The following is a 22,646-nucleotide window of genomic DNA, read 5'->3' as shown; positions in this document are numbered from 1 at the left end:
CAAAACTCTGCATAAACAGAAATTATAAAAGCAATGAAAATGGTTACATGAACATATTCTTCTAGTATTGCTTAAAATTTTATTAAAATTATTGGAACTAAATTTTGTATTTCTTTTCAGTTTTACTCAGATTTTTATTTTCTTTAACATTGTGTTTGGGCTGGGATTCTGAGTGTATGAACACATTCACAGGCTAGTAGACTTCAAGGGGGCATTTTTTGTGTTTTGCTAACTGTCATCAGTCATCAAGTAATTCTTCAGCTGGTAATCGGGATAGATAACCACTGTGTCCTATTTTCCTTTTTGTTAGAAGAAAATTCCTGTGGAAAGATTTGGGGTTATTCAATATGAGTTTCTATTCAAAATTAGCAAATAAAATTCATTGTTTTGTATTTTAAATATCTCTGCACTTTAAAAAGTTTTTTCCAATAAGAACAAACAAGTTCTTAAATTTATTCAATACAAAAATTGTCATTTATTATAAATAAGGAGAAATATAGGCCTAGTTATTGATCTCTGTAGAAACCAGATTTGCTAAATTTAAAAAATACCTATTTTGACTAGCATTAATTACTTGTGGAAACTATGATTTCCAAAGCAGTGTATTGCTTATATGTTGGGACATTGTTGGTTGTGTGTTTTTATTTTATAGCTGTACAGTCTAGATTCCTTCTGAGATTCCCTACTACTTATTCAACATCTTTTCCCATGCAAGCAAGGTAGTTCTGTGACAAACTTTGACTAGGTATGGTCCTGGTCCTCTTCCTTCAGTTGATTTGGGCAATTGACTAGAGCCCAGGATGTCCCATGGGATTTGGCTTCAATTTAAAATCACTTTCTTGGGACTGGGGAGATGGCTCAGCTGTGAAGGATGGAGAGGACCTGAGTTTGGTTCCTAGCAACTAGTAACTCCAACCCCAGAGGTTCAGAGGCTCTTTTCTGACCTCTATAGGCACCCATTCTCATGTGACCTTACTCTCCCCCATGCCCCTGCATATACATAATCAAAAATAAAAATAAATATTTAAAAATAAACATTCTAGACTTGTGCCCTGCTACAGCCCTGGGATTTATTCAGACCCTCACACAAGCTCCCTCTTCTTGCTCCCTTCCCACCTGCCATGTCTCATTGCCTTTTCCATGTGAGTTTGTGGAGAGCTACTGTTCATGTCTGGCAGCCTCAGAACTCTGTACCATGGAAGCATCAACAGGCCTCTTGTTGGTTCGCTGTCCATGCATTTCCACTAATAACCGTCTCTCGCAGTAGACAGCAAACTCCATGAGGGTAAAGGTCGTGTCTGCTTCATGCTCACTTCATTGTCAGCACCTGGCAAATGTTCTGGGAATATTTCTGATGCCCCAAAGCATAACACTGAAAGAATAAATGCAATCACTCAGGTGGTGTCTGCTTTTCTCTTCCAGGGATGCATGGCATCCTCCTTGGTCTCCCATTGGTTTTTTTTTAATGTGTTATTAAGTATATTCTCACATTTTCTTGTCTTTCTGTTGTTTTAGTGAAATGGTTGGGATGGTTAAAAAGTAAACTGTGCCGAGGCCGCAGTTCTGGCCACCCCTTGTGATGTGCTTGTGTGTAACGTGCAGTGTATTTCCACAGAGCTCTCACAATGCTGTCTGTAACCTTTGTCTTCCTTCAGGCTCACATTCAGAAGGTGGAGACAACTGACATGCTGGAGCTGGGACAGAGATTAGTGGATTCTAAGAACTGTCTGGCCTTCCTCATTGAGTGTGTCAACTTTTCTCCTTCGGACATTCGGCTAAATAACAGTGTTTTCCAGTGGTATTCCAGAATGGGGGAGATTTTCGAAGAACACAGGAAAATCATCAAAGACAAGACAGAACAGTATCAGGAAGGCCTTAAGGTTGGCATAGGAGATTTTACAAATATTTTCTGGAAATGTTTGGATTTTAACTCTTTACACAGTATTAGAGGCTTCTCTGCTACATGTACCACACACTGTCACACCCCCCCCATAATCTCAGTAGAAGAGTATACACATATTGGATCATTTCTAATGCATGATTCAGAAATGAGTCCACAATGCATTGATTGATGTAGGATCATTTCCTCATTTTTAGAGGTGATGTGAAGAAACTGTTGAAAAATATTGCCCACAAGTGACCGTAAATAAGATGGTTTGTTTGTCTTATGCAGTTTATGATACTAGCTTCAGGGTTTTTTGTTTGGTTGATTGATTGATTGATTGATTGATTGATTGATTGATTTTCTATTATTTTATTGCCTTGTCATCAAGATTCCCCTACTGATATGCTTCTTTATATTTTATAGTCACTCTGGATTTCCTAAACATAGTGCCCTGACTAGACTTTTTTTCTGTTAGAAGGCTGTCGCTTACTTCTACCTACTGTGTAGCCCTGTTTCCTGCCTTCTAGTACACCCCTGATTTTGTTAACTCCAAGTACCTTCTAGTTCTTTGCTCTGCAAATCTCTCATGTCTTCTGTGTTATCCCTGCAGTCTGCCCTGACCCACACCGGTTACACTCAGTTGCTTTTTCTGAGATCTTCTAGACCTCAAGTCGATTCTCCGTTGCCCTGACTGCACCCTTTAACACATTGCCACTAGAATAATATTATTTCTATCCAATCACTCTTATTCCTTTCAGGTCTATCTGCCACTAGATGGCCAACTCCTGAGAGTTTCATTTTTATTTATTCTCTATTTATATCCCACTGGCTAGCACACTGACTGACCCACAGTGTCTCAGCCCTTCTGTTATGCTGCTATAATAGAAGACTCATGACTGGGTAATGTATAAAGACAGGAGTCTATTGCTTACATTTCTGGTCACTAAAAAGTCCAAATTCAACAGAGCAGCATGTGCTGAAGGCTTCATACTGTATCATCCCTTGGTTCTAATGGAAGGCGAGAGATTATGGGGTCACATTTATAAGAAAGAGAATAATAGAGAGGAAAGGAGGGAAAGGAAGTGGCTAAACCACTTTCCTTGGGAAACACTCTTGAGTTACCTCACTTCTGTGATAAATAACTACTGCATTCATGAAGCCAAGCATCTTTAGACACTGCTCACTCTTAGGTTCCATTTCCCACCATGTTCATTTCCAGTGCATGACTATGGGTAGTATTCAAACCCCAGCTTTCAGAGAGCTGTGAGCACAGATTTTTATGTGTGAATCACCTAAAATTTTCAGTTTCATTTTACAGAAGAATCTAAAAATCTTAAGATTGATTAGTCTTAAGAATTAATTAGGTCAGCCAATTAAGATGTTCTTTGATCACAAGCTACCATTTTTTCTACCATACAGAAGAAGATTCAGTTCATACATTATGTTACTTGGAGACTAATTCATAGCCTTAAAATTGTTTATTTTTAAACTACTGCTACTATTCTCTTTTACAATTAGGTTATTTCCAACATTATGAATGTGGAAACATGCAAATGAATATTAGATACTTAAATCATAAAATAATTGGACGCTTAGAAAATTCATAGGTGGTCCAGAATTATCTGTAGTTGATTATAAAATGTCCTATTTCAAAAATCTACACATCATATTGATGCAATTTGTTTTTATTTTTCTTCACCCGTTAAGTCAAAGCAATGAATTTACTGGGAAACAAAATAAAAGATGATAGAAACCAACCTAGGATCAATAAAATAGAAAAAAATCCTATTTTTGAATAATCTAGATTTGACTTCTAGAGATATTTCATTAATAGATATTTTTACAATCATTTAATCTAGGATAGCTTACCAATGACAGTTTTATAATAAGTGGGGTTTTGTGAGCACACACATCTGTTTTATGTTGGAATATTAAAATATTAATATTTCACACCTGGATTTATTAGCTTCACACATTTCTAGTCATGAGTGCTCGTGGGAAACAGCAATAACCTTGGGATATCTTGGTTCAGTGTTGCTAATTGAAGAGCTGTCTTTGAAACAGCATAATTAAAGAAGTTCAATTTTTCACAAGGACTATGAAAATGATGTGGTTATTTGTATAGCCTTTAAATAAACAGATCTTTCTTCTAACCACATCCTAGTTATTAGGAGTTTTTCAAATGCTCAGTCATTTCTTTGTATCAGTTTTCCAGCATACTAAAGAATATAATTTTAACACATTTCTTTAAATGAATCAGAACTCCTTACATTGTTTAGGGCCAACTTATAGACTAGGCAGCTAGAGGAGTTTTAGTTTATGTTAAATGGATTTTTTTTTTTTTGTATTTTAGATCCCAATCATCCTTTAGGTTGTCTTTATGTTTTGTCATGAAAAAAATATAATTTTGATAAGCCCTTCAAACACTTAAAATTTCTCCTGATGCCCAGGGGTTTTCATTTTGTAAGAGGATAGTAAGCACACGTATTGTTTTGATTAGTTGCGGTGTGAACGGTTTGTGGAGGAATTGGAGAGCTATGCTAAACAAGCAGAAGAATTTCATACATTTGCGGACCTGCAAGATGTGCAGCGGTACCTGAAAAAGGCCCAGATGCTGAATGGCAAGCTGGATGCAGCAGCAGACAAGGTACACTTAAAATCTCTAACGGATGAAGTAACCCAATGGGAAAGCAGTGAGTTTGTATTGAGTGTTCAACTCTTAAAGTAGATCCATCCAGGCATGGTGGTCCGCACCTCACTACCAGTATTTGAGAGGCTGAGGTAGCAGGATTGCAAGTCTGAAACCAGCCTAGGTTACAAAGTGAGATGTAGTTTAAAAAAAAAAGAAAAAGATAAAACAGTTGGAACTATGTTAAACAAGAGAACAATAGAAGCAATCCAAATTTCCAGTCATGCTTCAAGGAGAAGCAGCAGGGAGGTTCTCTGCGGGTGGCAATATGTATCTGAAGTCCTCTGCTTTTATTTTAAAGATAGAGTTATCTCTGCCAGTTTGCCACACATTGCATCATTTAATCATCTGCATCGTAGTTCTACTGTAATTGTTGAGAGAAGCACGTGCATAATAGCATTTGATTGCTGTTTAGCGTTTTTGTATTCAGATGCCCGCTTAGATTGCACAGCTGTTTTAAAATTGGACCCATTATTATCTCTTGCTGAGCCTCTGTGTTCCTACACTGCTGCATCAGAGTCAGCTTGCTTAGAAGAACCTGGAAAATGACAGCTATATCCTTTGCCACACATTATGTAGTCTTATGCTTTATGATGAAAACAAACAGTACTCTTCTTACATTAAAAGGCCTGAGTATCTGCTTAGGTAATTAAATAGTTTATAATCATCTCAAAAAGGTCAAACACACATCACAAAAATAGAAATAAACTTTCAAGTTGGTTTATAAGAGAGGTCACTGAGATTCTAAGTACCTGGTTAATTGATGTATCCAACTGCAACTTTGCAATTTTGTAGATTATACAGCCCAGGTCTTCACATAGCCCATGACTAAGAGAAAATGCTTCCTCTGCCTCTTCCTGTCCATCCTGCACATGTCTGAGGCACAGCACATCCATGTGCATACATAACATTACATATTTGTTAAGTAGCTACTGTTCTGCAGTATTTCTCCTATTGTATTTCCACCCATGTATGTCTTTCTTGAGCTGAATGAAGAACTCTTAGGGATCAGACCCTTGCTCTATTTTCCACAATATCTAACACAATGATGTTCTTATTCCGAGCACTTACATTCTTTCAATGAATGAATTCAGATCCTCAACCTGTCTTTGTGGGTAAAACTTCTTCTTTTTGTAAATTTATTTGACTGTTAAGCTAAGGTAACAAAGCATTGCCCCAAAACATGATCACAAAATAATAAAGAAATGATATGTGTAGTCTTTAGAAACATAAACCACTTCATTTGTAACATGGATTAGTCCAGATGAAATATGTTAAGTGAGTAGGCCAGCTACAGAAAGACACAGCTTGCATGATGGAGTTGAGGAGACTGACACCTGTAGAGGTCATGCATCAGACAGCGGTTACCAGGGAGTGGGGATTGGGAGATGGTGATTAAAGGGTATGAGACTTGAGTTAAATGGGAGAAATATGTTGGATAGTGTGGTGGTTTTATCTAATAACCATGTATTATATATTTGAGAATTGCTGAGACAGCAGCTTTTCAGGGTGAGGTAATGCACATATATACTCATTAGCTTGAGTTCCTCATCTCAAACTACATGCAGATGTATACCAGCAACATATATTTATTTTAATTTTATTTAATTTTATTAAAATTCTGTTAATTTTAAGAGAAAATAAACAGGAACCAGATTAATGCTCAGTCCTTCCACTCACTGGATTTACTGTCAGGGCTCAGGGAGAGCCTGTGATTAACCCTTTAAATATCATTCACTTTCAGAATCACTTACTCACCGCCCATCTTTTCAGATTGAGCAGTTTAACTCAGAAGAGGAGGCATTTGGCTGGGTCCCATCAGTGTATCCTCAACGTAAAAAGATCCAAGATGGTCTGAACCCTTATCTCCGTCTCTATGAAACTGCTGTGGAGTTTAGTACCAAACACAGAGCCTGGACAGAAGGACCATATCACAAGGTGAACCCAGACCAAGTAGAATCCGATGTTGGGAATTACTGGAGAGGACTCTATAAGCTAGAGAAGACCTTCCATGATTCTCCAAACGCGCTGGCCATGACAAAGAAAATAAGAGCAAGAGTGGAAGAATTCAAACAGTACATTCCTCTCATCCAGGTGATCTGTAACCCTGGCCTGCGCCCCAGGCACTGGGAGGCCATGTCTGCCATTGTTGGCTTCCCCCTGCAGCCAGCCGATGACTCTACTGTTTTCTCATTCATAGACATGAATCTGGAACCATTTTTAGACAGATTTGAAAGCATTAGTGAAGCAGCCAGCAAAGAATATTCTCTTGAAAAGGCCATGGATAAGATGATGACTGAATGGGAAGCAATGGAATTTGTCATTCTTCCTTACAGAGAGAGTGGGACACACATTTTGTCATCAGTTGATGAAATTCAGATGTTGCTGGATGACCACATTGTCAAAACCCAAACTATGCGAGGATCACCTTACATCAAGCCCTATGAAAAGCAAATGAGGTAAAATAACATGGAATGCTTATATGACGTCACCCAAGCCACATGCATTCAGTCTAAAGTGCTTCCGGGGACTGATTCTGCATTTCACATTTAATATTTAAATTTATTATTTCAGTTCTAGTTGAATAGTTGCGAGACAGACAGACAGACAGACAGACAGGCAGACAGACAGTCGGAGAGGAAGATGTGCACATGTCTAGGTACCTATGGAGGTCAGAAGAAGGTGTAGGAGCCTGTAGAATCCATTGTAAGGAATGATAGCTTCATAGTTTTGAAAGAGTGTGGATCCTTTTAGGCAACATTCAGATACTCATTTTTACTGCCAACAAACTGATCTTACCTTTTTAGCTCTAAGAAGTAATTTTGTGAGGAACATAGTTTAACAAGAGTAAAGTGTAACAACAAAGATAATGCCACTTTCCAAATTTGAAAAGCGATCCTACTGTAGTTTCAACTTCCATGCATAATAGCTGGCAAATGCAAAAAAACAAAAACAAAACAAAAAAAAAACAACAAAAAAAACAACTAATTTTAACCAGAAGTTCTTAAAGGAAGATAGCTAAATACATTGAACTCTTATTCCGTTCCTCACTGTTTTCTTTTTTTTTTTTTTTTGTAATGTGTATTAAACAGTTTATATTTTACCTTAAGAAACAGACAATCAAATCAGACTGCCATCTTCAGTATGCATTTAACCAGTAGGGGAAGATGTCTGAATGGTTTCTGCCTCTGGTTACCCCACACATAAGAGCCGTTCAGAAACTCTGTGGCTGTTCTCCTTCCGGGGCCCCACTGAGAGCAAACACATCTGAAATGGTATTGCTAGACTGTTTTTTGAGGGACTGGGCATAATATTATTATCTAGTGGGATTTTTCTTCTGCATCATAAAGGGATTAGAGAAAAGGTAAAAATGTCAGAAGAAAGCAGAAGCTTTCATATCTTCTTCAGCAAGACAGCTGCCCAATTTACAGATAAACTCTGGGGAAAAAATCATTTTGAAAAGACATTTGAAAGCACCTTTTAGCCAGGAAAACTATTTACACTTCTTTGCTTTGATAGCTGAAAATTACAGATTATCTCTTGCAAATGAGTAAGGCATTAATATACAAACAAAGCTACTTCCTTCCAAGTCTCACTGATTAATAAGGCATTCTTCCTTGCTTGATTTGTCTGACAGCAGTCACATCTGTGGGCTCTGTCCTTTGTTAGCTGGGAGAACTGGCACCTACCATATAACCTTGGCCCCCCATTAGTTAAGGAAATGCTGTGCACAGGGTTATTGCAAAGATGGGTGAAAATGCAGAGACATTTTAAAACTGTGACTATGAAAATATTAATTTTAAAGTAGCTACGATGATGTTTATACATAAAGGAACTACAGTCACTAAGTTTTCAATATTTAGAAATAAGTTGATAACCTACTGTAATTTAAATATTTCCTCTTCCTCGTGTATGCCACATCGTATTTAGAGGAAGGTGAATTTGTGAATGCAAGCTCTATCTCAGTTTTTGATTAGAAGCCTAAATGCTGATGCAGTTATTTTTAAAGCAGGCTTTATTAAAAAGAATTGTGGTGATTTACCTTTGCACACAATCAGAGAGGTAGAGATCAGAGTGACAATGTCCCATGTGGGGTTGGCAGGCAGTGGTGGGTTTGAACCTTGCTCCCTGAGCACCTGCCTGGCTTGCTATTCTGAGAGCCACTGTGTTTGTTCCACAGAGAATGGGAGGGCAAGCTGCTGCTGCTGCAGGAGATCCTGGATGAGTGGTTAAAGGTGCAAGCCACCTGGCTTTACCTAGAGCCCATCTTCAGCTCTCCTGACATCATGTCTCAGATGCCAGAAGAAGGCAGGCGCTTCACAACTGTGGATAAAACATGGAGAGACGTGATGAAAACTGTGGTACAGGTAGGTAAAAGTCTCTGAAAATGTAATTATGTAATAGAAGTTATATGACTTTTGTTTTTAAAAGTCCACATGAGGTCTGGAGTGATGACTCAGTGGATAAGCACACTGGCTGCTCTTCCAGAGGGTCCAGGTTCAATTCCTAGCACCCACATGGCAGCTCACAACTGTCTGTAACTCCAGTTCCAAGGATTCCAACATCCTCACACAGAGATAAATATAGGCAAAACACGAATGCACATGAAATAAAAATAAATAATTTTTTTAAATCTACATGAAAAGTTACTGTTTCTAATAAGCCATTACTTCCCCCCCAACAATATACATTCTCTTTTTAGCTATGATTTTAGAATTCCAGGAGAAAGAAATGTGAAAATCAAAACTGGATATTTTGTCCTGATTCCTCTTGGAGGCCTAACTGCATGGAGTTTACTCAGAGACCTTTGTTTGTTGGCATGGTTTTATACCAGAGGCTCTATTAGGAAGCCAGCAGCTCTCTGGATGCTATGTCTATCCAAGCCGGGTATCCATGCTATGGTCTCATTGTTCACTAATACACTGTGACAGGAAATGACCAGCAAGCATGCCCACTGCTCAGACAGGAGTATCTCTCCTAAGGAGTTTAAAATAAAAAATGGCATCTAGAGAGTCTAATAAATGCAAACAAAATATAATGAAAAAAAAAACAACAAACACATAGATCCTTGAGAGGCAAACTTGAGCCAAGGAGGAATTTAATAAAGTGTAGTCACACTATAGAACATCACTTACAAGATTCAGTTACAAAGGTACGGGCTTTTTATTATTGCAAGAACATAAGGTTCTCCATTGATATTTTGATCAAATACCCTGTAAGATAGAAGAACTGCATCTAAAATGCCTTAACCTTGTTGTGCCCAAATTCTGAACCCCCAAATCACCAAGAGGCTCATTTCGATGCAAAAGCAATGAGTCTTTTATTGCAGTTATTTAACGAGCTAACCCCTTTAGCTCTGGCCTTTCATCCATCCATCATGGCAGATGGCTGGGGAAGGACCCCGAAAAACCATGGGACAGAGATCTTATAGGGCAGCATAAGGGGAGTGTCTAGGGGTACACACAGGCTCAGGATTGGTGTGCCTTGAGGCTTGGAGGACTTACCCTGTGTTGATTGGCCAACTGGTTGTTATGGCCCATAGGCCCTCCCAGGGCAGTTGCTATGCTTTGCACGTCATTGCTGTGGACTTGTCTGTAAAGCACACCCAGAGCCGTAAAGCATAGCACCACCAGCTAACTTCTGATTGGTTCCTTGCCACGATTCAGGAATCTGACCTCCTACTGACCAAGGCAAGGTCAGGCAAGCACGTGTTAGACTGTCATGGCTGCCAAAATGGGGAGCTGGTCCCTTCAACCTGAAATAACAATGTACACATAGTTACAAAGTTATGCCTATAGTCCTAAATACATATCATCATTTATTAATGGCAATTATATATTTGACAAGACAATTTCAGAAAGGTGGATATGGGTTTGTTTACTAGGCTTACTTCAGTGTTTTAATATTATTATCAAACATGTGCAATCCAAGCTATAAAATTAATCACAACGTAATTCCACACTTAACAGAGCTATTAGTGAGTCACTGTTTAACACTGAGTTGTTTCTAGTGTAGTTCACAAATATAACCTCTCATACAGTTTCCTCACCACAGTACAAAGCCCTTATAATGTGTATTAATTTCATTAAGGAAGGGTTAGCTAGAATTTTTTGTTTCCCCAAATGTAAAGTAGACATTTATATCCATCTCATTGCTATAACATGCATTTATGCACTTTGTAGCCCTAGCTGGCCTGGAACTTGCTACCAAGGCTGACCTCAAACTCACCAAATCCATTTGCTCCTGTCTCCTGAGTGCTGGGATTAAAGGCACGCACCACCACTCCTGGAAAAAAATATTTTTGACATTTGATGCAAATATCCTTTAAAATCCCACAGTTGTAAGGAGTTTTAGTTTTATACATTGTTTGGTGACAAAAAGGGGAAGACAGCAGGGATCGTTGTGGCCATATGGAACTGTGAATGGCTCACACACTAATTCCCAAACAAATAGGTTTGGCTTTTGTGGTTACTGCTGTTTGTTTTGGTTACACTTCATTAACATGTGCTGCCTGATGCCACTGTCTTCCCAAAGTTCTTTGTGCGTTCTTATTCTCAGCGGTAGTATTCAGAGAAGGTCTTGTGCATACTCTCTAAAGCTTTGAAGACAAATACCCAGCTGGCCATGTTTTCTCGAGAAACCTAATGATATGGCCTGTGTGGTAGAAGCCAGTGGATCAATGGCTTGGTACAAGAGGTTTCCCTTTCATCCTTAGGGGACCTAAGAAAGGTTCTCTATGTGGTGGACTTTTCCATGACAAAATTTCTGAGGTTAAGACCAGAACTTTGCTGCTATTGTTAGCATGATAGGCTTGATTGACAGCTCAGTCTCTCATCCATATAATGGCCAAAGTGTAAACATTAAGTAATTTTATGTTTTTTATTCACTGTGTACATAACCCAAATACCTTCCTCACTCCCAAGACCTTTCATTGTAGTTCTAGAGATTTCCTATTGTTTTTGGTTACTAGCACAGTTTTGTCTGAAGACTTGCCTATTTTAGAAGTTCAGGTTCATAATCTGCTCTGATTCATCCCCAAACAGCACAGGTAAACCCAAGGCTCTGGAAGATGAGAGGACTCCTTTCCCCACTCTGTGCCTGTCATTCAGACACACATGATCTAGTGTTGGGACAAAAGGACCAAGCGAAGGGAAACATAGCAGAGGAGGGCAGTAGGAGTTGGATGGGGAAGTGGGGAAAGCCGGGAGGAAGAGCACTCCTGGTGTGACTCACTGCTGCAGGGGCTGTTCCTCTTGTGGGTGGGTCAGAAGATGAACAGCCTCGTATCAAGGATGTTCAGGGATTTCCATTTCCTTAAATACCTACCATGTCTTATGGTGAAAGCTTCCAAGTCATTTTCTTCCGGCTGTTTGAAGTACACAGCTGATTATTATCATCCATAATCGTGTTACAATATATAATGTGATCATAACCAGTAGCATCCCCTAACCTTTGCTCCTGCTTTGTAGCAATGCACTGTGCATTTGGTCAAACCTCCCCCCTCCTCCTCTCATCTCCTCAGCTTCTGATAGCCACCAGTCCAATCCCGACTTCTATGCGGCCAGCCATTTTAGGATTCCACACACGAGTGAGATCACACAGTGCTTGTGTTTGCGGGCCTGGTTTATTTCACTGAACATAATGACCCCAGCACAACATAATGTGTGTAGTCACCTCAGTTCAGTTGCTTTCCTTTCCTGGCTATGCAGTGTATATGAGAGTGGAGATGTCTGTTCAACCCACTGACTTCAGGGTTGGATCTTAGGGGGGGTCACTGGATCACGTGTTGCTTCTATTTTGAGCTTTTCCCAGGAACCTCCAGGATGGTTTCCCATAATGGCTATATGAACTTACATTCTCACTGTGAAAGAGACCCTTGGGTTTTTTTTTTGTTTTTTTTTCTGTCATTGCTCTCTCCGGTTAGCTGGACACTTTCCTACGCCTTCTACTCACTGTGTGCTAATGTCTCTTGAAATCTGCCAAGCTGCCTTTGTATGGTTTCCTGTTGGATTTGTCTAGTGGAGATCTATTCTCACAGCTTCTGTTTGTCTGGGGGTGGTTGTATCCCTCCTCCCTTCTCAAAGGATAGTTTTGATTGAGTACAGTGTTTTTGACTTGAGACTCTCATGCCATTGCTGTCTCTGGTCCACTTGCTGGTGCTACTTGCTTCCCCTGGCTCAGCTGAGGAAAGCTTCGTTGCTGCCTTTTTAGAACTCGACACTAATTGTGGGGTACCTCATCGACTCTTTGTATCCCCCTCCATGTTTGTCAGAATTTATCTTTAATAAACTTTGTACTCTTGTCATTCTCAAGTATCCCTTTGAGCCCTAGGAACCCACATATCTGCTGTCTTCATGCAGGCCCACAGTTGCTGTAAGTTTTCCTCATTCCTCTTCATTCCCTCTTTGTTTTCTCCTGCAGCTGGCTGTATTTTTGAAACCGCCTCCCTTCCCACTTTCTAATGTTCCTTTGGGGAGATGTAGCCTACTCTTGACACCTTCAACCATATTTTAAATTTGGCTTGTCCTATTTTCAATTAGATTTTGGGTTGAGTTTTATAAATTGCTTTCATCTGTTTTGAAAGTTTCTTTGTAATGGAACTGAATTGCTTTTGTATTTCTTGGATCTCACTGAGGTTTTTTTTTGTTTTGTTTTGTTTTTTTTTTTTTAAGCAGCTGGTAAAAATTCACCATCACCGCCCCAGTCATCCACAGCAATGGCTGTCTGGTCAGTTCCTGGAATCTCATGTTGACTGTTATGGGAGAATGCAATTTCTTTCAAGTCTTGGTGCTTGTTGGTGTATGATGTTACCTGAGCACTGGAGGAGTACAGACTTAATGTCATCCTCCTGACCTGGCCTTGTACTTGTCATTCCAGAACCCCTAAATGGGCAGCTTGCCTACTTCTGACACATTATTCACTTAATTCCCTTTTTAGTGCTGGGAGGCTCTCAGGTCTAGGTTGTTCAGGGGTCTGCTTCTGGTGTGTGGTCACTGTCTGAGTACCAGAGGGTGATCCAAAGTTGCATGTGTATCAAGAGTATGTTGTTCTGATGAACTAGCGCAGCACGTAGTCTATTCCTACAAGACTCATCCGAGAGGAATAAGACCCCAAGCTCCCATTCTCATTTATAATAACCAGGCTGTGATCAGGCAGTATAGACTGTCTCCATGCAGAATCACCATGGGCGAACCAGCCTCAGGTTTCCATGTCATATCTACAGTCAATAATACTATCAAACTTGATTAGACTCAGTATGCAGACAAGTATAGCCCTAGTCTAGACCAAAGCCATAAGTGCTATGGACTGTTTACGGCTAAGATGACTCGTGCATGAACCTACCCTGCTGCAGCCTTCTCTGGGAAGGGATCTGATGATAGACAGGGACTGTATATCTTCCCCTAGTACTAGGCCTGTTGAGAGGCTTTGTGCACTTGCACTCCTGGAGATGAAGGTCATTTGAGATGTTAAGTATAGATGATGTTGTTGACAGAAGTTTCTGTCTTGCCTGGTCCCATAGCCATTTAGTCCCAAATAAACACACAGAGACTTATATTAATTATAAACTGTTTTGCCTATTGCTCAGGCTTCTTATTGGCTATCTTTCTTTCTCTCTTAATTATTACAAGAGAAACTTATTATTAATCTGTGTATCTCCACATGATCTTGGTTTACCAGTGATGCCCAGGTTTATTGCTTCCTTGGCAGCTACATGGCATCTTTCACATTCCACCTACTTACTACCTTCCTCTATATGTTTGGATTTCTTGCTTGGCTAAATCCTGCCAGTCCATTGGCTGAAATAGCTTTATTCATCAACCAATAAGAGAAACATATATTCACAATATACAGAAGGACATCCCCCATCATGATGTGTCTCAGTTGGCTCAATGTGAGTAGGTGAAGGCATCAACCTAGCTCTGACCGCTGGTGGACTTTACCCAGACCACATTATTTAGGGTTAGGCAACATTGAGAATTGGCTGCATCTTGAAAATTAACTTCCAGTGTTGGCTTTTGGTACATGTCTCTGATGCTATGCACTGTAACTCGTAGTCCCTGAATGCAGTTCAAAAAAATCCCTTACTGAAACTCTGTGGTTGTTCTTGTGTATTCTATAGGCAAGTCTTTACAGCTGTTCCTGGAATAGGTCAATATGACAGGGCTTTGAAATACAAGAGTTCTAAGAGGGATTTAACAGAATGGCATAATTTAGTATTTTAAATTCTCTGCTTAAGATGTATTCAGAGGACAAGGAGTATCTGTGATTGCTTTTCTTAGAGCAGTGGTTTGATACAGCCCAAAATATTATAGAGTCTAATCCAATGACTTGCTGACTTAGGGTATAATTGTACAGTCTTTCTGGACTTGTTCTGTGAAACATGGTTTACTCACTGAGGAAGAGGAGGATGGCAAGGGCTGGAAAGGGAGACATTTGAATGTGTTTGATTGGCACTAGGTACTCAGTACTTCCAATTATGCTGTCTCTTACTAGAAGTCTTGGCAGAGCTCAATAGAAAAATATGGGTAGCAAAATATTGTAATGGTGCTTGCTTAGGAGGAAAGAGTCTCTTAGATGTTTAAATGTGTTGGTGTGTGTGCATGTAGTTACCAGAGACTCTGGGTTCAGTGTGCTATCTAAAGAGGCATGAGTAGTTTCTGTTGACCAAACAACTTCTATGGCTTACTACAGTGAGATGAAAGGTTAGAATAATCTTTGATATGACCTAAGGAAACTGGACATTGATTTATAGACACTTATGTAATATATGCCTTCACCTTTCAGAAGTGGACAGGGTTGCCCCACTTAAGTGCATCTGTTCAGAACAGTAGGAAGGGGATCCCCAATGTGCCCAGTTGAGTTTATTAGTGTTTTTGCTTTTTAGAGTTTATTTGGAAGAGAGATGGTCAAAAGTGTGGCCTGACATTGATCATGGTCAGTAGCAAACATGATTAGAGGGAACTAGATTGAAAGGATTGGTATGGAGGTTTGAGGAGGAGGTACCTCGGGGCTCACAAAACAGACTATGATGTGAGTGGATTTACTAAACGAATGCTTAGTAAAAGGCGCAACTGCAAAAGAACATACGTAACAATCTGTTTGACTAGCTGATGTATTTTCTGAACATCAGTTAGCACATTCCATGCTTGCACAGTGAGCAATGAAATAGAGTGATCATGTAATAGATTATCCAACCTGGAGAACTGCTGTGAGTCGCAGGAACTCATCATCAATGCAGGACAAACACACACCCAAACTCTTCCTGTCAAGTGTCTATGTGGGTCACTCTAAACAAAGAACAAAGAAGTCACAGTGGCAGGGGTAACCCTGTGTAAAGGCTAACCAGACAGAGTCCACTCTTCAACACTGCTGATTCCCCCAGCTTCCAACAGCAACTGTAGCACAATGTTTCTGAGAGACAGCCCCACCTGCAGGAACCAGGAGCCGTGAAGAGGGAGACGAACACACTGGCTCTTTCAGCATGGAGGGAAGCAGTGACTTGTCTGCACCAGATAGATTTTTCTTTCTGCATGCCAGGCTTCTTGGAGCACTGTCATTCACTGATGCACTGACGGGCTTACTCCCTTTCTCGCCCCTTCCACACAACATTGCTTCTCCTGGGGAACTCACATTACAAGGGAAATGAGGCAATTGACTGACACTCATGAGATTTATAGGTCCTACTATGAGCATTGACCTTATAAAAAGCAGATGGTCTCATATAAGTAGAAACACTCATTCTTTTGCTGTGCTAAAGGAAGATGACAGTTTGTGGGTATGGCTGCATATTAAGGGTGTGTTCCTTATCGGCTGCAAATAGATGGCTTGCGGCCCAGACAGTGGGAGTCTGCGAGTGGAGACATGGAACAGGGTTAGAACCTTTACTAGTTCATTCAATAAGCTACTCAGAACAAGTTTGCTTCTCAGTGCTGGATTTTTGCTGTTAAAATGCAGCACTGTATTACTGGATTGGGGAATTGTTGAAAATGCAGCAACAATGAAGTCACCATTCACAAGAGACTTTTTTTATTTCTAAAAAGACTCAATATTTTATTTTTAAAATGTAGAAAAACACATTGTGATTAGCTAAACCAGTAGAGTGAACTTTGTACAAAGTTTCTCAGACACTAGTAGACAGGAACAAGACAAATTAAGTTTGCAGTTTAACTCAGTAAGTGTGCACTTTCCATTACATATAACCGTGGAGGAGCCACCTAACTCTGCACAATCTGTGCCTGTCTCTTTAACAACTTCCTCTGTTGTTTTGGGTGTCTACTTGGAAAACTACTTTTCGGAACAGAAACAACTCTGGGAACCCAAGTCCCGGAAAACAAACACTGCAGCAGATAGTAAAATGCTTTTCTTCTCTCCTCAATGGATAGCTGAACAGCACAATTTCATTACTGGATTAGAGCTTTGTTTCAGAAGCAACTTTTCCAATTACCAGGCTTTAAAATAGTCAGACTATCTCTAGGTTGGTTCATGAGTGTTCTCAATTTGTGTGTGTGTGTGTGTGTGTGTGTGTGTGTGTGTGTGTGTGTGTGTGTTGTTGTTGGGATAGGTCTCACTATGTAGCCTTGGCTAGCCTCAGACTCATTAGAAATCCAGTCTCTGTCACCCCCCCCCCACATACCCACACCAGAGCTGGAATTAAAGGTGTGCACTACCACACTGAGCATTCCCTTCCGAAAGAGACTCTTATAGCATGCAGTGCTGCTTGGCTTGGCAGCATGGCATTTTACTTTTTACCCACAGTATAGCTTTTGAAATTGGATTCAGTCATCTCAAACCTGGCTACTACTTTTCCAACTAATTTTACACACCAGTGGAAACCCTCTGTCTTTGGTTAATAGTTACAGCATCTTCCACGGGAGCTGGCCTGCCCCTCAGAAAACCACTTTCATTGCTCATGCCTTTGATCCCAGCACCTGGGATCACATACCTTTAATCCCAGCATTAGGGAGGTACATAAGACAGGAGCAAGGTCTCAGAGTTGGCATTCATTCTCCAGCCACATTGAGGATAGGAAGACATTGAAGTCTCAGGATTCTCCAGCCATGCTGAGGAGAGGCAGCAGTCTGAGATTTGGTGGAGCCAGGATCGCTTTTCAATCTGAGGTAGAGGAAGAGGTAGTGCCCAGCTGCTTTGCTTTTCTGATCTTCAGCTTGAAGCTTGGACCCCAGTATCAGTCTCTGGACCTTTTATTTACTGAGCAACATGGAAACATTACTCCAAGCACCTGCCAACGTGCATGTTTTGGTCTCTTCCTGTGAGTCACATATTTTTTTAATAACACTTAGAACACTGACTGTGTCTGATTTTCTTGGCCCCATTGATCAGAGGAATTGCCATCTCTGTTAACTCCATGTTGCATGTTTGTTTTTTAAGTGTGTGTGTGTGTGTGTGTGTGTGTGTTCACATGAACAGGAGTGCACATGTGTGCATGTGCGCATGGAAGCCCAAGGGAAACTTCTCATGGCATTCTTTAAAGACCTTAGCTTTTGAGACACATCTCCCACGGTGTAACCAAATACAAGGGTCTTGAATCTTGGTACATGCGGAGCTAATCACATGGAAGACTAGAAAAAGGTTTATTAAATGCAGCAGGCAAAGTGAGCATGGGATTCACGTCCCCATGGTGCTCTTCCCTAACAGAGCAAGCATGGGTTTGCTCAGGGGTAGACCCTCATTCATGGAGTGCTGGGCCGATTTCTTCCCAAGCATGCTCATTTTAGGAGTGTATCTTTGAACATGTCATTTGCACCATAAAGTTCCAGTTGAAGACAAAGGAGAGGTGTTTTGAAGGTGCGATTAGTACAGGAGACTGTCCCTGAAGGTCCCTACTTCTTAGTCACTCTACTGGCTGACTTCTTAGTCACTCTACTGGCTGGTCAATGGGCCCCAGGGATCCTCCTCCTGTCTCTGCCTCCCCTCCCTTCAATCCTAATATAGGTGCTTGTCACTCATGACTGTCATTTCGTGTTGGTCCTCGGGACTGAACTGAGAGCTCCACACTTTCGTGGTGAGCACTTTATTAACTGAGGTCTTGGCGGCAGCCTTTACAGAATGTCCTAAAATAATGACTCACCTGTCAAAATTGCCCCTCCATCCTTGGGTTGTGGGATGGGTGTTGTGGTAGCAGACAAGAACACATTAATTTTATCGAACATCTCTTGAATGAACAGATGTATTTTCAAGGAAAACAACATTTTGGAATTTGTTTTTGTTTTTCCTTTTGAGCCATTATTCTTAAAAGTGGGCTTAAATACTAAGTAATCCATGCTGTAAAAGCCCCGTCGCCTGGGCTCTGTTGTTCCATTTAGAGAGTACAGGCTGAGAAGATTTAGTATAATCCTCAAAGGTCCCAGGGTTTCTGAATGGTAAATAAGTGCTGATTTCAACTTGGAATCAGCTACTCATGAAGGGAGGCAGCCTGTCCTTTGTAGTTTAAATCCTGGTACTGGCTTTTTCTTCATAGCCTTGAAAGTCTCAGATGACAAAAGACCATTTTCCTTGTAGTGAAAACTCAGCCTTTTGGTGTGGCCACCTTCATCTGTCCCCCTGCTAGACCTTCCGGGTAGCCGCGCAGCTTCTGCACAGCCGTAGCTGTTCCTCCTTGCCCTCCCAGGCCCCAAGGTCTTTGCTTACACATCATAGGTCAAGCTCTGTGGACTTAACAGTTCCTCAGCATCTTCCTCACTGATGTCTTTGTCTTAAGAGAAGGCTGTGGCCAGGGATCCCTTCCTTTCCAGACCAATGGGGACCTTCTCCATATGAGCTATGAAGCTGTTCATTTTTCCTGTTTATGTGTCCACTGTGGTGGCATTTTTAATTTCCCCCTGGAACTTTGTCTTTGAATTCACAATATTGTTAACTGTTTGTCACAGGGATCTTGGCTCTCGGCCTATCCTGGCTTTCAGAAGATCTTCCTTGCATTTCTAGCTTTTGATTTAAAGTTGGAGACATTGACTTCCCTTAAACAGTTAGAGACCATTGGAAGGTTATTAACTGGCCTAGTTCCAACAATGCTGTGTGTGTGTGTGGGGGGGGATGTTGAGGGAGCTAGCCAGACTGATTAAGTTGCTGTTTTATGTGTTGTGATATGAGACACGCTGCTCAACACGTCAGGGTACTAACACCAGGGATCAGTGATCTCAGATTACCACAGAAGCGGTAATAATAAAGGTTTGAAATATTGTGAGAACTACCAAAATGTGACACGGGGACAATGAGTGAAGAATGCCTGCTACTGGAAAAATGACACTGACAGAGTTGCTCGGCGCAGGGTCCCCACAAACCTTTCATTTGCAGCATCCTCCGGGTGTAGTAATGACAGGAGAGAATGTGATGAGCATGTGGCTTATCAATCATTATCTTTGTTATTTATTTTGTGCTCCTCGCTGCCCATGGAGCTAGGGTCTAGATGTCTCTGTCATCAAGCCCAGAGAACTGGCTCACACAGAGCTGGGCCTTTGAGAGAGAGAGAAAGAGAGAGAGAGAGAGAGAGAGAGAGAGAGAGAGAGAGAGGAGGGATGGGAGCTATTGAAAAATCAGTACTGATCCTGGAATTATTGCTAGTTCTAAAGACTTCTAAGTTTATTATGAAAAACATATCTGAAAATTCAATTTTAGGTAAGTGGTCCCTGAGATCTATCTTAATCCTGGAAATATTCTGGGTCTTAACAATTTCCCGTTCCTGGCAGAATCAGAGTCTTGGAGTTGGAAAAGCCTTCTGGTTCTGTGCGGCCACCTGCCTTACTTCTCTGAGCACCAGAGTTTTAGTGAAGTCCTGTCCAGGTTTCTGTTGTCCAGGGATTTAAGCTGAGGAAGGTAATTCTTCCGTCTTACTAAGAGGCTGGAGCTTAACTCCACAAAGCATATAATGTTATATTTCCTGGAAAGCGGAGCTGGAGAGATGGCTCAGTTAGTTAAGAGCACTGGCTGCTTTTCCAGAGGACCGGGGTTCAATTTAAAGCTGGGTGGTGGTGGCGCACACCTTTAATCCCAGCACTCGGGAGGCAGAGGCAGGCGGATTTCTGTGAGTTCGAGACCAACCTGGTCTACAAGAGCTAGTTCCAGGACAGCCTCCAAAGCCACAGAGAAACCCTGTCTCAAAAAACCAAAAAAGAGAAAAAAAAAAAGTTATATTTCCTGTAAAGCTCCTGGCTTTCTCCATTTGCCAAAGTGGAGTTTCAGGCTCCGCCTACCCTGGTCACTCAGTCTGGACATGTCGTCAGTCAACACATCAATCCTCATTTGAACTATTTAGACTGGTAATAATTCCTGTCAATCAACTCATCAGTCCTCATTTGGGCTATCGAGACTGGCAGTGGTTCTGAAGGAAAACACACACAGAAAAGTTATAAAGCTGTTTCTTTAACCAACAATTTTGAAGGGCATAAAGGATCAAAGAAAATCATGCCAAATTTTGCATTTCTAGTAACACCTGTGAAAGCACTTTACCCGCTATTGTATCTAAGACCTCAGCTAACCATCAGTAGCTGAGCACAGTGTGGAGGGCCCAGTGTTTTCTGAGTTCTTTATGTCCACAGGTTTGATGCAGCATACAAACATTTAACAATGTCCTGGAATTCCTGCTTTGTTGAGGGGGTTCATGATAATGGTTAAAAGATTATAGGTCTTCTTGCTTTATGATAACTATTTTTTCTAGCAACCAAGATGCCTCAGTGGATAAAGGCACCTACTTCAAAACCTGATGACCCAAGTTTGATCCCTGGGATCCATATGGTGAAGGAGAGAACCAGCTTCCCCAGGTTGTGTTGTGACCTGCAAGTGCACAGTGTGCTGGCTAGTTTTATGTCAAAAGGACACAAGCTAGATTTATCAGAGATCAGGAAGCCTCAGTTTAAAAAGTGCCTCTGTAAGATAGGGCTATAGGTGGGCCTGTAGGGCATATTCTTAGTTAGTGGCAGATGGAGGAGGACCCAGCCCATTGTGGGCGGTGCCATCGTGGGCTGGTGGTCTTGGATTCTGTAAGAAAGCAGGTTGAACAAGCCATGAGGAGCAAGCCAGTAAGCAGCACCCTTCCATGGCCTCTGCATCAGCTCCTGCATCCAGGTCCCCACTCTGCTTTCGTTCCTTTTTCCATTTCTTCTAGTAATGAACAGTGCTGTGGAACTGTAAGGCAAATAAACCCTTTCTTTCCCAATTTGCTTTTGGCCGTGAGATTTCAGCACAGCAATAGTAACCCTAACTGAGACACACATTGTGTTGAGGAGGCTTTCTTTCTGCCTGGCCCTGCTGCCCTTGGACCCCAAATAAACACACAGACACTATATTAATTATAAAGCTTTTAGATGATGGCTAGGTCTTCTAATTGGATAACTCTGTCTTAGTTATTAACCCATGTCTATCAATGTGTGTATTGCCACAAGGCTGTGGCTTACCCGATAATGTCCTAGCATGTTGTTACTCCTTCAGCAGCATTTCGACTCTGTGTGACAGCTCACCCTGCCTACTTTTCCCAGAATTCTCCTTGTCTCCTAGACCTGCCTATCTTCCTGCTTCATTGGCTGAACAGCGTTTTATTCATTAACCAATAAGAGAAACATATATACAAAAGGACAACCCCCATCAGTCTCTCTCTGTCCCTCTGTCCTCCAGTTATAGGTAGAAGAAGGAATGTGGTGTGGTTTTCAACATGTGTAGGGCTGTAGGCATTGTAGTGGCCACTTCAGACATGTCATCTAACCTGATTGTCACACCAACTTTGAGAAAGGCCTCTCTTACTCATTTTAAAACACAAGACATTAGACCAGTGATACAAGATTGCATGGGCACACAGGAGAAGAGGGCAGGATTGAAATCAGCACGTCTCACTGGGGGCCTTTGCTTTATCCAAATCATCACTGTGTCCATCTCCACATGAGGTTGTCTTCCAGGTGTGGAATGATGACTTTCCTGTGGTTTTAGTCCATATGCAAACATGTGCATACCATTTGGAAGTTTGAGTCAGACCATTGAGCTAATATGGCTGAGAAGGACTGACCTCAGGAATTCAGAATAACTTCAGCACAACTAATTTAAAACCTGGATTGCCTCAGAATCTGA

The 22,646-nt window shown here is 41.1% G+C and overlaps 1 protein-coding gene across 1 annotated transcript in view; it reads left to right on the top strand.

Annotated features, from left to right (window-relative positions):
• The window catches only part of Dnah7 (dynein axonemal heavy chain 7), a 215,011-nt gene that overhangs the window by 38,578 nt on the left and 153,787 nt on the right, over positions 1 to 22,646 (top strand). Inside the window, exons 16-19 of the mRNA XM_035438832.1 lie at positions 1,656 to 1,880; positions 4,386 to 4,532; positions 6,348 to 7,033; positions 8,755 to 8,941. Coding sequence (XP_035294723.1) covers positions 1,656 to 1,880; positions 4,386 to 4,532; positions 6,348 to 7,033; positions 8,755 to 8,941 — 1,245 coding nt within the window. The remainder of the gene's footprint in view (positions 1 to 1,655; positions 1,881 to 4,385; positions 4,533 to 6,347; positions 7,034 to 8,754; positions 8,942 to 22,646) is intronic.

The sequence above is a fragment of the Cricetulus griseus genome, chromosome 2 (assembly GCF_003668045.3).
Source record: "Cricetulus griseus strain 17A/GY chromosome 2, alternate assembly CriGri-PICRH-1.0, whole genome shotgun sequence".
NCBI classification, from domain to species: domain Eukaryota; kingdom Metazoa; phylum Chordata; class Mammalia; order Rodentia; family Cricetidae; genus Cricetulus; species Cricetulus griseus.
This window is presented reverse-complemented; position numbering and strand designations above follow the sequence as displayed.